We start from the raw sequence: 17974 nt of genomic DNA on the forward strand, positions 1-17974 counted from the left end.
CTGACAACTGTGTTTGTTTTGAGGAGGTGTACCATTAATGTCACAGCCAAAGGATATGCTACTACATTTTTTGTCCTTTGGTTTGAAACTATGGTCAGAGCACCTTTTGCTACTATGTGTACGATCATGTTGTGGAAGATGGGAATCCCCAGGATAGTATACGTTGCCTCAAAGATTACAGTCAGCAGTAAATTTAGTCAGCCAAGGCCTTCGATATCAGCTTTACATCAGACAGGCAAATACCAAACAGGAGTGGCCCCACTACTGAACCCTGGGGGACTCCACTGGTAATGAGCCTTTCAGAAGATACTGTGCCCCTAATCTTGTTTAATACTAGCCTTGACTACATATTGATTTATGTGAGACAGTTTGATACCCAATGGGCAACATAATAGCTTACCGTTAGATTGATAAGTTTGTCTATGGTGTCTAAGTCGGAAATGGTGTCAAAGATTTAGCTAAATCAATCTGATTATTGTGTACTGACTTACCATCATCCAGGGTCTCAATGGCTTTTTTCAAAGAAGTTCACTAGGTTAATCAGACAAGACTACCCTTCACAAACTCACACTGATTTTGGTCAAAGGACTTTAGACTGAAATGTCCATATTTATGAGGTCCATAATGATGTGCTCTATTGGCTTACAGATAAAACTTGTGAGGGGGTCTGAAGCTTCCATGATCAGAGGTGGGGGCCTCTTTTGTGTAAGAGGATGACCATGACTGTTTTCAAGCTTCAAGGACAAAGCCTGACAAGAAGCTGAGGTTGTACAGATTGTTGAGTGCGTCAGTAACACAGTGCTTCACATTGACAAAAAAGCACTCCATCAAATCATCAGGCCCCACTGAGCTAGTATTGTTTTACCTCGGAGAGAGCCTTTTGAACTTGTTCAGGGATAATGTCTTGTGGGGAAGCTGACAATGGATTAAGCTTGTCTAAGCTAGATGGAGATGGGAGGGAAACTGGAACTAAATTTGTCTGCTAATAGGTCAACTAAGCCTTCAAAGGCAGAGTAGGTCTAACCATTATGTACCAGCTCAGATCAGGGTTGGAAGTGGTTTATAAGGTTCCTGATATAGTTAAATAAGGCCTAGTGATTGTTTGACAGCATGGGCAATTCTGGATTCTTACTTTGCCTTTGACGATCAGATTTTGTTCGTAACCTCTTCAATTTCTTGAATTTTATTTTGAGTTAAATTACCATGGAAGATGAATTTTGTTTTCTGTTGTTAGACAACATTGTTATACTAGAATTCCACCAGAGGCATTTCTTTTAAACTTAGCACTATATTTGTTATGGAATGAGCCAGAAGTCATGATGCAGTTATTGAGATGAGACCATAACCCCCCCCCCCCCCACACACACACACACACACACATAAACACATACAGAAATTCAGGAGAAGGGGTACTCTAGAAATTTCTCAGGCCATCATGTTATTGCAGTAAATTTACCTTAGATTCATATCTGAAAGTGGTAGAATCTGTGAAAGTTTTGGGCCAGATTCTTATTACTGAGAACCACTGCTTGGTGGTCAGATGTAACGAAGGAGGGTGTATTATAGGTTCAGGGCATACAGTGCTATACTTGTAATGATCTTATTGAATAATCTACATGTGGATGATCTACTCAGTTTGCATTAATGTAGTCTAGGAAGCAATGAGCGTATTTGTTTCTACTAGTGCAAGTATCCCTGTTAATAGATGTATAATGGAAATCTGTAGGTGTTTGATTTGATGGTAAAGAACTCCAACTTATTTAGATATGCCTTGTGTGCTGTGTGTGGCATATAGGGGGTTCTACAGTCCAGGAAGTGGTAAGAGATCTTATTTATAGTTACTATGATGTGAATTAGTTTGTGGTTCCTGCCAAGCTGTACAAGTCAAGATGTAAAGAAACTGCAAAGAACTATGAACACCATACCTCTCAACTGTACATATTTTCACAGAATGTCCAGCTTTTTGCCTTATAGTTTTGGTCCGTTTTTCAGACAATTGTGGCTTTCTGGCAAATCATTGAAGATTGAAGTTAAAAAATAATAACAGACATTTCAGTTTTAGACTTCATGCCCTTCAGAAAATCTATGCTAATGCAAAACATGTTATTCTATCAACTTTCTAAGTTGATAAGAGCAATATTTCAAAATTGTCCCTATTTGTGCCACTTTTTTATGGCTTTGTCCAGATTTCTTATTGTAAGAGGTTGAGAGGTATGATGAACACATCACCACTGTTTACACAGGTGCCCTTAGCTGAGGATATAAATTACATGTAAGCATTGAATCATGGTAAGAAAGTAAAATTACCACTACATTGGAACCATGTTTTGTTAACAACAGATGCCTACATTTTCTACAAAGTCAGCAATTTCTCATTAAGGTTTCTACCACTGAGTAACTTCCCACTTAAGCTGCCCTTGTTTGGTTTGGCTAGGTTAGTAGACAAATCAGGTTTGTGTTGCCTAAAAAAAGGCATTCTGAATTTAGAGAAAATATTTACCAGTATACAAATTTCCTGAGGAGAACTATGCAAGCCATGCCTGGTGAAGCAGATGGGGCAGTTAACAATCTCTTTCCATAACAGTTGTACTTCAGATGCCGTTAGAAAGATAACAGTAGCTGAGAGAATTGTCAAAGTAAATCAGCTCCTGTTTGTACAGCAGCATCATTTTCAGTGAAGACAGGATGCTTCTCAAGATTACTTTCATACCAGCTTCAAATGGATAATGATATAACAGATATAGTTTATATTTCAGACAGCTGTTTGACCTTGTAAGTTTAAAATTGGTAAAACTTTCAAGGTCAATCTGCTGAAAAGTTAAATATTTTCTTGTACCCCCATTGCATATTTTTATGTAAGAACTTCTAGACAGAACTGCAGAAATGCTATTGTAGAAAAAAAAAGAGTAACTGCAAAAATATTTTTTCTAATGACATAAAAGACACAAGTTATAAAGTTGGATAAGTAGACAATCAGTAATTTGTATATCTGTGAGTTTTGTTTTATGAGGAAAGGGCAAATTCCTGAATCCCCAATGTGCCGTGATCTTGCACAAAACAACTGCCTGCACGTACATTCAGCTGAGTTTTGAACATTTATGCCAGCAGTTTTCCAGATTTGACAAGTTCTTGGACACACATACAGTATACATTTATATATATATATATATATATATATATATATATATATATATATATATATACACACACACACATAGATATAAACAGATAGATATATGGATATAGATATACATATATACATATATATAGATAGATATAGATAGACGTATAGATATACATATACAAATATATGCATGTGTATATGTGTATATATATATATATATATATATATATATATATATATATATATATATATATATATATATATATATATATATATATATATATACAGGGAGGGAGAGTGAGAGAGAGACAGATATGTATAATGTATGAGAGATGTAGTTGGTCAAATGCTGTCTGCTGTGTCGTTATGTACTAAAAGAAGAATTTTTCAAAAGATGGGTGATTGCTTTGAAAATTGCCTTTGAGTTTGAGTATTAGAGATGTGTTCAGTCCCACCTGTAAATGATAAGGTGTTAGGTTTTATTTTGTGTGGGACACAGTAAAGCACGAATAGGGAGTATGCACTTTTCCCATTGCTGTGGATTGCACAGGGAATCTTGCTCCCTAGTAATAAAACATGTTATGGTGCTTGTGAGTATGTTGCTTTCTATGGAACTGCAGTGCATGTGTTTCTTTGAGTGATGATGGCATGCGTCTTGTTTAGAGCATGATTGGTGATAGACGACTGAGTGAATGGTCAAGTATTCTTTTTCAGGTTGTTTGAGTTGTGACCACAGATTGATTAGATGCAATAACAAAGATTCATGTATATCTATTTACACAAACAAATGCAGGTGTGTGGATGTATGACATCCATTTTTTTTGTTCTTTATATTACAAATATATAAATTATTCTGAAGTTTGACATAAGTCATAATGAACTCTGAGACAGACCACCTGGCTGCTTTAACAGATGCACAAATTATAATAGCATGGGATAGGATAGCCCTTCATGTCTTCATATACTGTAGAATAACTGGATGGTTTCATTCCTGATTGTAGGAACATCTCAGCATTCTGCTCCTCAGGGACCAGGAGGAAGAGAAAAAGAAGCAAGAAGCTGCACATCTCAGGGAGCAGGACAGAAACGATGACATCCTGAATGATCAGGAAATGGTTAACAGCATCTTTGGCTTCCTGCCCGACATTTTTACAGAACCAGATGGACAAGTTCCTGCAGCTTTTGAAGTAAGAGCCATTTTTTTCTGCCCCTACCACTCCAACATATTTGGCCATGCTTTCTATAATTTGTGATATAAAATCATTTATGCAAATAATATTTTTAATGTATTGTGCTTTTCTGTATAGTCTTACTTTTCCACAAATAATTTACATTTGTGACAGGCAGTAATGCAGAGATCACAAAGTCAGTGAAAAAGAGACAGGAGACCTGTTCTCATAAATGTAAGGTTCATAGGTACTTACTAGGCAGTTGATTTGTGAGGATCTTAGCATGCCTACCCTTACAGTCCCATGGCAGTTTTCGGCTTTTATATTCTGTGTACAAATAACCCAGCGATGAGCAGAACAAGGTTATGATGGGACTTGTAAGGCTACTTTAACCACATTAGTTACAATATTGTTTGCCTTTGCATGTGTAATTCAAAATCCTCTTAATTTTATTCCCAGAAATCAGTGTACCTGATATGTCTGCGCATGTGTAAAACTCTATATGACTGAAGGTTACTAAAAGCTCAGTGGTGCATTTAAAGTGTGGAAGCTGACATATCTATCTGCATATAAATATATATATATATATATATATATATATATATATATATATATATATATATATATATATATATATATATATATATATATATAGATATATATAGATATATATATATGTATGTATGTGTGCCTATATATATATATATATATAAATATATATATATATAAATATATATATATATATATATATATATATATATATATATATATTAACTAAAACCAACACTGTCAATTTGTGTGTTGGAAAGCAGGTTTCTGATGAAGTTCAAAATCTTATCTGCAAGCGTGAGTGTGGTCTATTTTTCTAAGATCTTTCAAGTGTAAATTGTTCTTCCTACGGATCACCTAGGTTTTCTTGTCTATATATATATATATGTGTGTGTGTATATATATATATATATATATATATATATATATATATATATATATATATACGTATATCATCTCTGACACCCAGTAGAGCAATACCATTTGGTCATCACAGACAGGTGCTCAACAGGTGTGTGAGATCAACAGTCCCTGAGACAGGAATATTTCCTTTCCCCAGGGATTGTGCAATGTCAGAGTTAATCAGAGTTAGTATATATAGAAATTCAGCAGGGGGTGTGGGGGGTGCAGCCCACACATGGGTTGTGCAGGGGAGCTTGCAACCCAGCAAAAATGATTGATTGGTTTAGTCCACTCTGGGGTAATCTCCAGAGCATGCACGAAATATGTTGATATCATTGACTTCAACATTATGATGTTGATCTACTGGGTGTTAAGGCACTTGCCATTTACTCCAGTGCCCTACACCCATATATATGTTTACATAAATATATATGGGTATATTTTACATAACTAAGTACCCAAATGTCAATTTCACTAGTCATAACCTCAGAGCATACAAGAATAAACTGGTGTTTGTTGTAGGCGACAAGCCCCCCGCATTCCACTGTGGGGACTTGCCCCACACACCCCCTATTAAGTATGTATTCTAATTCCAAGATCACATAATACCAGAGAAAAGGGAATATTCCCCATTTTCAGTAATGTAGTAGTCATGCACAACTGCCAGCCGTTTGTTTTGTTGCCAAAAGTGTGCCTACAAAACAGGTGTCAACTTTAGTGATAGTCAGCTACATTAAGGGCTCCTATTTATATACACATATATAAAATGTAACGTGTTGGCACCACCAGGAATAGCCAAGTCAGTGGTATTGATAAGGCAAGGAAGAACCATTAAGCACACCATCCTGTTGAATATGTGGAGTATATATGATACACAGACATTTTGGCAGTGGGTAGTAATTAGGAGAAAGGATTTGAGGAACTGAGGCTGGTCCACTTGCATGAGTACCTGGGCTATCAGGTTATCAGAGGCAACTGGAAGCAACTGCCTATAAAAGGTAGGCTCATTGACAACATGGCAGAAGTCAATGAGAATAAGTCAGTGTTCAAGAGTCAAGAGAAGTCTGTAAGTGTTTTCCTGGGAAATGAAATGTAATGAGACTGGAATGGTCAGCCCCAAGATGTGGTGTCTTTACCTGGACTTGTAGAACTTGGAGGAGTAATGAACCAGAGACATGGGTCTGCACAACTATTTAAGGTATTGCCCGAAAAGACTTTTTACCAAAGAATTTTGTTTGCCAGAGATGTCTGTTTGCCAGAGGCTGATATTTTGGCTGTTTAAATGAATGTGCTCTGCAGCTTAATCTTTAGCAAAGGGCTTTTACTACAGTTGTGATTACATGCATATGACCAATATGTATCTTTCTTTATGCATCCATGGTGGCTACTGGTTGTCATTGGTAGACTGTGTATTCTGTCAGGCACTAATAACCTTCTAAGTAGCAGCAGTCACTTCTATTGTCATGCACAGTAGTGCTACACATACAGAAACCTCAGAGGTTGCTAAATGCTCACTCTCTCAAGTTTCATTTCTTCTTGTACTCCTGTTTTTTTGTCCATGACTTTTCCACACATAATGGCTACCCAGGATACATGATGGCTACCCAGTATACAAATGGGCAGCTGTCCCAGCTACACATGCAACAAACACAGTCATGCTTACTATTCTGACCTTTTTGGACACCTTCCATTTTGTATGTTGTCACCCTTATAAGTCCCCCCTTCCTACAGTTGTGCATCTTTTTCATTTCATGTTTATGCATTAATTATGTCCTGTTCTAATTCTTGTGATCACAGTTTTACATTTTTTGTTCTTTGGGCTCCATTTCTGTTTTGTGTTTCTGTAGAAATGATGTGCTCTGTATACAACATTATGACAACCTGTGGTGACATGTAAGTTGCATTATTTGAATTTTGTGTCTGTCATTGTTTAACAGTCGATATTTGATGTATGCATCATACCATTATTGCATGTAATGACCCATATTTTCATCTCCTACCTAGTCCTTCTATATCATGCCTGCAGATATTTGTTGTACGTCATTGGTGACAGTAAAATAATGTCACATTCTGCCCAAGCCCCAACCAAGGAGTTTGCCACACAGCTACACAATGTAACTGATACACTATAGGTCACATACCTCTATTTTTTAAAGGGTCACCTCTAATTTTATCCTAAATTTTTGCTGCACTCCTACTAAAGCCGATCATTGTTTTGGGGAGTTCTGAAGTAAGATTATCAGTATTTCAAAAGTGTTTTTGCATTGGGGTGTTCCCCTAATTATTTTTTACATTGTCCTTAATTTTGGAAGTAAATATTTACAACTATAACCATACAGTGAAAAGATCAAGTGATTTATACTGCTGAGTCCACTGGTTATGTTTCATGATGTGGTATATATCAAATGGCAAATTGTTGCTACCTCCCACTTCCTTGGTTGTATGTTTCTTGACTGATAGTGCAGAACTAAGGACATGGTCACCTGTTGAACATAAACTACACATTTGAAATGGACCACATCTGGCACTGAGCTACATTCTGTAAGTTTGCTATATGATGTTCTGTGTCTAACCACAGCCTACAATGCACACAAACTCATGTATATGTCACACAAATAAGCCCTTGTATAGATTTGGCTATATCACATGTATTGCAATATACTGTCCCAAATACTGCAGAATATAATAAGAAGTGGTGGACAATTTGATTTTAGCTGAGATGCCTACACAGATTTCACTATTGCTATGAAGGTGACATCTGCAAGCTAACAAAAACTTCCCATTTTATTTTCTGTTTTCATAGGATCTGGATAGAAAACGTTATGCGATGGAAGAAGTTGATCTTGATGAGGTCCTTATGATTCCTGAACCTGAAGAGGAAGAGGAAGAAGATGACTTAGCACCATACACATTTGAAAAATTTGCTGTCATGTACTTTCAAGGATCAGCCACCCACACACATATTAGGAAAGCACTTCACCATCCACTGCTATATCACGAGGAAGCAGACAGCATCATGGTAAATAAAACAGATACAAAAATGCCTTAAAATAGAAAGACTGTGAGATGAGAAAGAGCATAACTCAGAAAGAAAGTCAGAAATTGACAAACTGATATTTAACAAAGACCCAGTTTTACTTATCAAAGATTTCTTGAGTGTAGCTGACTAAATGGACAACATACTACATTTTTTCCTGTACAAGCATTGACCCAAAACTCCCCATGCAGTGGGTCAGTTCACTGTTCCCCTCCTCTAATATGATTCATTCCAGGATCATCAAATCTCCAAGCGTTAAGGCCCCCCTTTGGAATGTTAACTTACTCAGTCATGCCATTTTGAATGAAAGGACCTCAATAAATCAGTCACAATCGAGACATCAAATTTTCTTGCTAAAACTATGCATTTCTCACCACTTACCTGAAATAATTTAGGCAAAGCACTATGACTGATTCCTCAGATTTAGCCTTGCTCTTTCTAGATTTATTTTCTTCAAAAAATCGAGCCTGTTTAAAGGTACAAGCATTATCAAATAAATGAAGTCAGCCAATAAAAAGGCATCTTATCAGTAACTATAAGAAATGTATTATCTGAAGATCTTCTGTTCTGATGAACATAACATTCTCTTCCTTATGACCTTCTGCTAGGATTTTTAATGGAAATCGCTATGATTTTTTATGCTGAAAGGCTGAAATGTATGGGCCATATAGTTAAATGATGTAAACAAACGACAGAAGGATCAGAAGGTGGATGAAGTTGTATGCAGCTGTTTAGATTTTCAAATCCATTTATGAGGCAGATGAAAAGGACTCTTAAGGAACTAACATATAAGAAAACAGTTATGTAATTTATAACTAGTTACCTCACAGGTGAACAGTTACTAGGCGGTAATGGTGCAATGAGAACAATATTCAAAATATCAAAAATGTACCAGCACAGCAAAAGCAAAAACAGTCATGTGATTAGCTTTTCATAAGCAGTGAGTTAACAACTGTTTCAGTGAATGTGACTCTAAAACAGAAATATGACTAATGGAAATATTCTTATTATCTCTGTCTTTGCTCTTCATTTGACTTGTCTGAGCGTGCACTGTTTCAATTTTTAAGGTCAATTTTTCATATTACGTCCTCTTTGCAAGTCTGTGTGAAAAATGGCCAAGAACTGCAGAACAATATGCAAAATAAAGACCACATTTATAAATTACACCTACAGTCGATATAAAAAGTGTACATACCCCTGTTAAAATGCCAGGTTTTTGTGATATAAAAAAATTAGACCACAATAAATCATTTCAAAAATGTTCCCACCTTTAATGTGACCTGTAACCTGTACAATTCAATTGAAAAACAAACAAATCTGTTGGGGGAAAAAAATAAAAAAGTACAATACGCTGGTTGATTGTGTGCACACCCTTAAAATAATACTTTGTCGAAGCACCTTGTGATTTAATTATAGCATTCAGTCTTCCTGGGTACACACCTGCCATTAATTAAAGAGACTCTGTTTAACCCCAAATAATGTTCAGCTGTCCTAGTAGGATTTTCCTGACATTTGCTCAGTTTCCTGCAACAGCAAAAGCCATGGTTCACAGAGAGCTTACAAAGCACTAAAGGGATCTCATTGTTGAAAGGTATCAGTCAGAAGAAGGGTACAAAAAGTTTTCCACAGCATTGGATATACTATGGAACACAGTGAAGACAGTCATCAAAAAGTGCAGAAAATATGGGACAACAGTGATGTTGCAAAGAACTGGACGTCTCTCCAAAACTGATGAAAAGACAAGATGAAAACTGGTCAGTGAGGCTGCCAAGAGACCTACAGCAGCACTGAAGGAGATGCAGGAATTTCTGGCAAATACTGGTTGAGTACTACATGTGAACAATCTCTTGTATTCTCCATATGTCTGGATTGTGGGGTATGGTTGCAAGACAGAATCCTCTTCTTACACCGAAAAACATCCAGGCCCAGCTAAAATTTGCAAAACAATACATCAAGTCTCCCAAAAGTATGTGGGAAATGTGTTATGGTCTGATGAGACCAAGGTTGAACTTTTTGGCCACAACTCCAAAATGAACGTTTGGCTAAAAAACACTTTGCATCACCAAAAGAACACCGTCCCCATGGTGAAGCATGGTGTAAGCAGTATCATGCTTTGGGGTTGCTTTTTTTCAGCTGGAACTGGGGCTTTAGTCAAGGTGGAGGGAATTATGAACAGTTCTAAATACTAGTAACTTTTGGACCAAAACCTTCAGGCATCCGCTAGAACGCTGAAGATGAAAAAGAATTTCACCTTTCAACACGACAATGACCCCAAGCATGCATACAAATCAACAAAAGATATGGCTTCACCAGCAGAATATTTAAGTTTTGGAGTGGCCCAGCCAGAGCCCAGACCTAAATCCAATAGCAAATCTGTGAGGTGACTTGAAGAGGGCTGTGCAGAAGAGATGCCCTCACAATCTGACAGATTTGGAGCACTTTTGCAAGGAAGAGTGGGTAAATATTGTCAAGTCAAGATGTGCCATGCTGTTAGACTCCTACCCAAGAAGACTGAATGTTGTAATTAAATCAAAAGGTGCTTCAACAAAGCATTAGTTTAAGGGTGTGCACACATGACAAAGTATTAGTTTAAGGGTGTGCACACTTACGCAACCAGTGTATTGTACATTTTTTTATTTTTTATATTTTTCTCCCTAACAGATTTGTTTGTTTTTCAATTGAATTGTACAGGTAATAGGTCACATTAAAGGTGGGTAAAGTTTTGAAATGATTTATTGTGGTCTCATTGTTTTATATCACAAAGAACTTGCATTTTAACGGGTGTGAAAACTTTTTATATCCACTGTATATTATATCAAGGCATTTAGTCAGCCATGCCATTTTTCCTTTAAGTTGTGCTAAGGTCATTAAAGACTGGCAATATTTTATGCGATAATTATAATAATGTTTAGATAGAAAGCAAAGATCCAATAAAATGATAATGCAGTTTCACAATGGTGTAGCTGCTCATAATGTCAAAACTGTGCAGCTGCAACATTTTTGCCGTAACTACACTGATTATAATGGTTGCCAGTGCTTTTACAGCTCAATCTGTAAAACTATTCTGATCTTCATTTGGAATTTTATAACATTTAAACATTATTCTTCTTGAATTGTTATGCATTAAATTTCTGTGCAGTTTTTATACTTAAACCCTAAGACTACATTTGCTAGCTCTGGATATAAACTAATGATTGCTTGTGAACCTATGCAATGGTCAAATTGTAAAATGCTTTAAAAGTTTTAAGTTTTGTTTTACTTTTATAGCCTTTCAGGGTGTTAACAGAGCTATTTGTATGCCTTCAGTCTCAGCAGTAGGTACACATTTCTTGGTCTGTTGAGCTAATAATCCTCTCTGTTCATAGGCATCCCTACTTGTCTGGAAGATTATTCTACGGTTTATGGGCGATCTCCCCGAGCCGAGGCTTTACGCACAGAATTCGAGCACTGAGAATAGTACAGTCATGACTCAGCTTTATGACACTTTTGGAAAGAAGTCCGGTGCTCAGAATCTAAACCAGCAGACACCAGAACAGGTAGACTAAATTTTGAAGGCATTTATCTTGCATGTATCATTTGCGTTATTTCATTCTTTTCATTTTATGGCTGAAATTTGACTTTGGTTCTGTATTTGTAATCATGGTTAGTGAAGCAAATGCTGCATCTCAGGGTGTTTTTTTTTTTGTTTTAAACTGATACAGATAGCTTAAAATGACATTTTTAGGCAAACTCCTAACACTGCCCATAAATTTGGCTTTGCTCACTCAATCCCCTACTTATTCACACTAATTTCAAAGTCCCTGGTACAGCTCACATACAGTTTTCCCCCTGAAATCTCCTTCATTGAAGGAAGTATAATTAATCCAAGTGTGCATTATCACTTGCTTAGACGTCATAGACTGAACCAGCTACCAAGGTGATGATAGTGGAACCCAGAATATCAAGAGCTGGTGTCAACTAACAGTTGCACCTGAGAAATGAAGACTAACAGTAGCTGTCAATGAAGAGGTTGGCAAGAAAAAAAGATGCCAGGCCACTGATTATGTTGAACCATACTGGGGCACCTGAGTGACTAGTGAATAATCCAAACAGATCTGTGTTACGACTAAGATAAAACAAGTGCTACATGAATACTGAGCATGTGCTGGATGATTTGGGAATAATGTGTATCTACAGGAAATGTACTATGTCTAACAGATCGTTTTGGGTTGTGTTCACACTTTGGATTTTAGAATGTGTCACAGAAAATGGACAGATAATGTGACATTGAGATTATAGTATAAAATGTAAGATGTAAAACTGCCAGAGAGGCTACTGCTGTGTGAAAAACTACAAGTAATGGAGAGAGTGTTGTTCTACAATGTAACCTGTATGCAAACTGATGTGAAGAATAAGGACTTGATGGCCTACACTGCATTTATTAACTAGGTAATCCCACTGGGCAACACAGGAGTAATGTTTGCTTAAGTAACCTGCTGTGAGTCACACACTGGGCAAATGGAGAACATGGGATTCAGTCTTAGGCCTGTTACACAGATGATCTTAAACTTCTGCACTGAACTGCCAGACAGAATAGGTAATGAAAATTGGTGGATAAGTTAATGCTGTGGTTTAAACTCCAGAATGCATGATGGGAACTCACACCATGAGTTGTACTACAGAATGTGTGATATCAAACTGTAGATAAAGTGAGCTTTGTGCAATGTTGCTGACTATATGATAGAAAACTGATAAGACATGGTGAGTGTGAGTTATGTTACAGAATGACAGATGGAAATTTGATGGATAGAGGGATTCTCAGTGCTATATTACAAAATACATGACAGTCAAGTTGGATTATTTGGATTTTGGATGCTGAACAAGGAGAGGGTCATGGTAAGCTGCCTGTTGGGTGCCAGGATCCGCCACATAACGCAAGCACTCAGATCACTCCAAAGCAAGTACAAATATGACTCAGTCATTGTCCATGCTGGTGTGAATGACCTGAGATGTACCTCCCTGGACTACATGAAAAGAGACATAGAGGAGCTCTCTAATCATGTAGCCCAGGCCGGTATGACCCTGACCTTGAGTAGTATCTTACCCTCACCAAGAATGATGCCACAGTATAAAGACAAAATGCTCAATTTTAACAACTGGCTAAAGTATTGGTGTCATTCAAAGGGGATCCAGTGTCTGTCAGCCTGGGATGACATGCTCGACAAGCCACGCTGCTTTGCTAGGGATGGCCTGCACCTGTCACCTCTAGACTTTCGGATATTGGCAAAGGCCACCCCCATAGTACCTTTTTTAGGCAAGGCTCAAAGGACAAACCCACCTCCATAGATAACACTGGGAAAAAGAAACTAAGGGTAATGCTACTCAACACCAGAAGTCTAAAGCTCAAGATGCACGCACTCGAAGCTCTCCTCAGTATGGAGAATATCAACATCTGTGCAGTAACAGAAACCTGGTTCAAGGCTCCCGGGAGCACCCCAGCACTACCAGGTTATACCTCATACCATGCTTTTTGGCCCCAAAACTCGGACCGAACCACAAAAGGAGGGGGAGTATCCATATTCATCAAAGATACTCACACCTCCAGGTTAGTGGCACTGCATGAAGCAGCAGAGACCATCCATGTGCAACTAACAGTGGGCAAAACTGCCTTTCAGTTTATAGCCTGCTACAGACCACCCTCACAAACTCAGGAACCTCACTCGGCCTTCCTGAAAACACTGGAGAATACGAAGGTCTCTCCAAACACCATTATACTTGGTGATTTCAACTACCCAAACATAGACTGGGAGCATTACTCAAGCCCCAATGCCCTAGCCCAAAGGTTCCTTGAATTTATAAACTCAAATGCTATGGAACAACTAGTCACCACTCCCACAAGAGGGGAAAACATACTGGACCTGATCATCACCAACATGGGGACTCAATGCTCCACACCAGAAGTATACCCCTCATTGGTAAGATCGGACCATAAATTAATCTCACTGGACATCCACATCCCATCCCCACCCTCAGCCCAGAAAACCACAGTGAAAAATTTCTCAAAAGCTAATTTCACACTTCTCAAAACCGAGGTGACATCCTTCAAAACCCCCGGGCCAATGGAAACTACAGCCCAATCTGCAGAAACCTTTATAAATGCATTCTATGGACACCTTCAGGAATGCATGGATCATGCAATCCCATATAAAACCAAGACCCAATCCTCCAAAGGCAGGCGTCCAATCTGGTGGACCCCAGCCATAAATAAGCTTTACAACAAAAGGAGGAAGCTACTACATGATAGAGCAAAATCCCTAAAAGGGAAGGCAGCTCTGATCAGTACTAGCAAAAAACTACGGTCCCTCATAAAATCATCCAAGGCCAGCTTCGAGAAAAAAATTGTACAGGACACCAAAGATAATCACAAGGCCTTCTTTAGTTATGTTAGAAACCTGGGTGGCAACTCCCAGATATGTTCAGAGTTAATCCAAAATGACAAAAAATACACTGAACCCACAGACATAGCCAACATCCTGGCAGACAGGTTCAGTGCAAACTTCTCCCCCATCCCCCCTAAAGATCAAATATCTATCCCGGCAGAGAGTCGCCTTCCCAACATCTCAGATGCTCAGGTAAGAGCTGCCCTCTCCAAGGCAAAAAACACAGCATCAATGGGACCAGATGGTGTCCCACGCTGCGTCCTACACGAGCTCCAAGAAGAGCTAAAACCACATATAAAGTCACTGTTCAACCTTAGCCTTAGTACAGGATATGTACCCAAGGAATGGCGTACAGCTACAGTGGTCCCGCTCCACAAAGGCGGTGCCTCAACAGACCCTGGAAACTATCACCCCATAAGTTTGACTAGCCTGGTCTGCAAAGCTATGGAGTGGATCATCATGGAGCTCATAAACAAAGACATTGGGGACCTGCAGACGCTGGATCCTACCCAATTTGGCTTTGTTAAGGGCAGATCCTGCCTCCTGAACCTGGTTGACTTCTTTGGAAACAGTCACCAAGGCCATAGATGAAGGGAAGGTAGTATATATAGCCTACCTGGACCTCGCAAAAGCCTTCGACACAATACCCCACTCAGGCATCATAAATAAGCTCTCCAGCTTAAAATCAACCCCTATGTCATAAGATGGGTTGCAGACTGGCTCAAGGATAGAACCCACATGGTCAGAATTGCGGGAGCCATGTCAGACTCTAAACCAGTTACTAGTGGCATCTCACAAGGCTCAGTCCTGGGACCTCTCTTGTTCGGTATATATTTCTCTGAGGTACAGGCTAACACGGGAGGACTATGGCTGATCAAGTTCGCAGACAACTGCAAACTGGGTGCCATAATCGACTCACCAACTGACACAGACATCCTCCAAAAGGGCCTCACAGAGACAGATAACTGGTGCCAGAGCCATGGCCTGAAGTTGAATGCCAAAAAGTGCATAGTCATCCCCTTTGGGAAAAACAAAGTGCCCACACATTAACACATAAGTGGTAATCCATTAAGTACGGAAGAAGTAATTAGGGACTTGGGGACCCAAGTGGATAGCAATCTTTCCTTTGACAATCACGTCGCCAAAGTGGTCAGAAAGACCTTCTATATAACCCACCTTATCACGAAAGGGTTTACATCTAGATCAAGAGAGGTCATTGTGCCCCTCTACTCATCACTCATCAGGCCCATAATAGAATATAATGCCCCATTTGGGATGTACCTGACCCGACACCTGCAGCAACTGGAAGGACCCCAAAAGTGCCTCACCAAGAGGATCAAGGGACTCAAACAAATGACCTATGCTGCCCATTTAAAGAAACTCCAGCTATACTCAGTTGCATACTGCCTACTCAGAGGTGACCTGTGCCTGACATATAAGGCCATGTCAAACCCAGATTTAATGGACATGCTCCACCTCAGAAAATCCAAAGCCCTTAGAGCTACGCGCTCGTGGGACTTAAACCTCAGCACAGAAATTAATAGAACATGCTGGAGGGGCAGATTTATAACCCAGAGGCTCCCATCACTCTGGAATAGAATCCCAGTCCATGTTAGACAGAGCCCCTCACTCCTTCTTTTCAAAAGGAATCTTGATGAGTGGATGGATGATCCTACGTTTACCCCGGGGATTACCTCTCCATCACTGCTAGACAGAGGCACAGTAAACTAACCTTAAAAGGGTATAGTAAACTCATTTAAAAGGGTGGCGAAAGCCAAACACACTCTGGCTAGGCTTGTAAATGCCCCAGGGCAGATATCCTAGTATCAACCTATGAACCTATGAACCTATAACATATAAAGGATTACTTTCCAGACTGTCAAAACATATAAAGGGCTGCCTCAGCATGCTACTATATACCAAGCAGTAGATCACATCAGCTCTGACCAGTATTTGAGAATTATGGTGATATTATAAAGCAGAAACTGGAATACATATTGATTGTGTAATGGATGATTTACAATGTGTCCAAATTCCCTGATCTTAAAATACATGATATGTGACAGATGACTGATAACCAGATATCTGTGAACTCTAGGATCTGTTTGATAAGTAAATGTAAATAAAATTTCACAGCATGTCAAAGGTACGGTGGATAACTGCAGTATGGCAATACAGCATACAGAGACCATTAGTGATTTGGAGTTAAGGTGTTCTCAGATACCAGAAACTGTACTACAGAGTGTATGTTGGATACTTTAGGCTGCCACAAGACACCAAGAAATGCATTACAAAATGTGCAAGTTGACTTAAAGTTAAGTTTTTGCTTTACAAATTGTGATCAGGTGTCAAAATGCCATATTTTATTGGTGGTCAGGCCTAGAATTATTCATTTCATATTCTTTGATTTAGTCCCTCCTATCTCGATTTCCTCAGAACTCAAAAAGTGAATAACTTCTTTCCACCCACTCTCTCCTCTGTGTTCTTCATTCCTGCTCAGCTTCCTTCCTAAGATCAAGTCTTAGGGTGGCGCAGTGGTGTAGCGGTTAATGCTGTCACCTCACAGCAAGAGGTTCTCCGGTTTGATTCTCGGCTGGGGTGCCTTCTGTGTGGAGTTTGCATGTTCTCCCTGTGTTCGCGTGGGTTTCCTCCGGGTACTCCGGTTTCCTCCCACATTCTAAAAACATGCTTCTGGAGCATTTCTCCCTGGGCCTCCGCTGGAAACAGGATCTGTGGAACCTAGTCAGACTTTCCCGGTCAACAAATGTTAAATAAATAAAAGTCTAACCAAGTCCTATTGATGCTTTCCAAAATTAAAAAAACACTATTTCCATTAGTCTTGACAATATCCCTGGATATGTACTGAGAAGTGTAAAGTCCCATCTAGAAAAAGCACTGATTATATCCTAAAGATGTGGAGAATGACAGTTGTGCTGCCCTTGCAAAAAGGTTGTCCCCTATTGACCCCAGGAATTCAAGGTCTATTTCTCCCACTAGTATTATTTGCAAGGCTATGGAATGTATTATATTGTAGAAGTAAACTAATAAACAATGATATAGGTGACCTTATATCACTGGAAATACACCAGTTCAGCATTATAAAAGGAATATCATCCTTGTTTAACCTGGTTAAGTTCTTTGAAAGGGTTAATGGTGTCATGGATAAGGGGTGTATAGCCCACACTGCTTATCGCGACCTTGCAAAGGCCTTTGACACTACTCGCCCTGATGGGATTATTGACAAACTCTCACAACTCAATATTAAGTCTGACAT

The 17974-nt window shown here is 38.8% G+C and overlaps 1 protein-coding gene across 1 annotated transcript in view; it reads left to right on the forward strand.

Annotated features, from left to right (window-relative positions):
• The window catches only part of LOC122801311 (unconventional myosin-VIIa-like), a 951466-nt gene that overhangs the window by 518067 nt on the left and 415425 nt on the right, over positions 1–17974 (forward strand). Inside the window, 3 exon segments of the mRNA XM_044070855.1 lie at positions 4126–4311; positions 8048–8263; positions 11647–11817. Of these exon segments, the coding sequence (XP_043926790.1) occupies positions 4126–4311; positions 8048–8263; positions 11647–11817 (573 nt within the window).

The sequence above is a fragment of the Protopterus annectens genome, chromosome 4.part1 (genome assembly GCF_019279795.1).
Source record: "Protopterus annectens isolate FY-2018-M chromosome 4.part1, PAN1.0, whole genome shotgun sequence".
Taxonomy (NCBI): Eukaryota; Metazoa; Chordata; order Ceratodontiformes; family Protopteridae; genus Protopterus; species Protopterus annectens.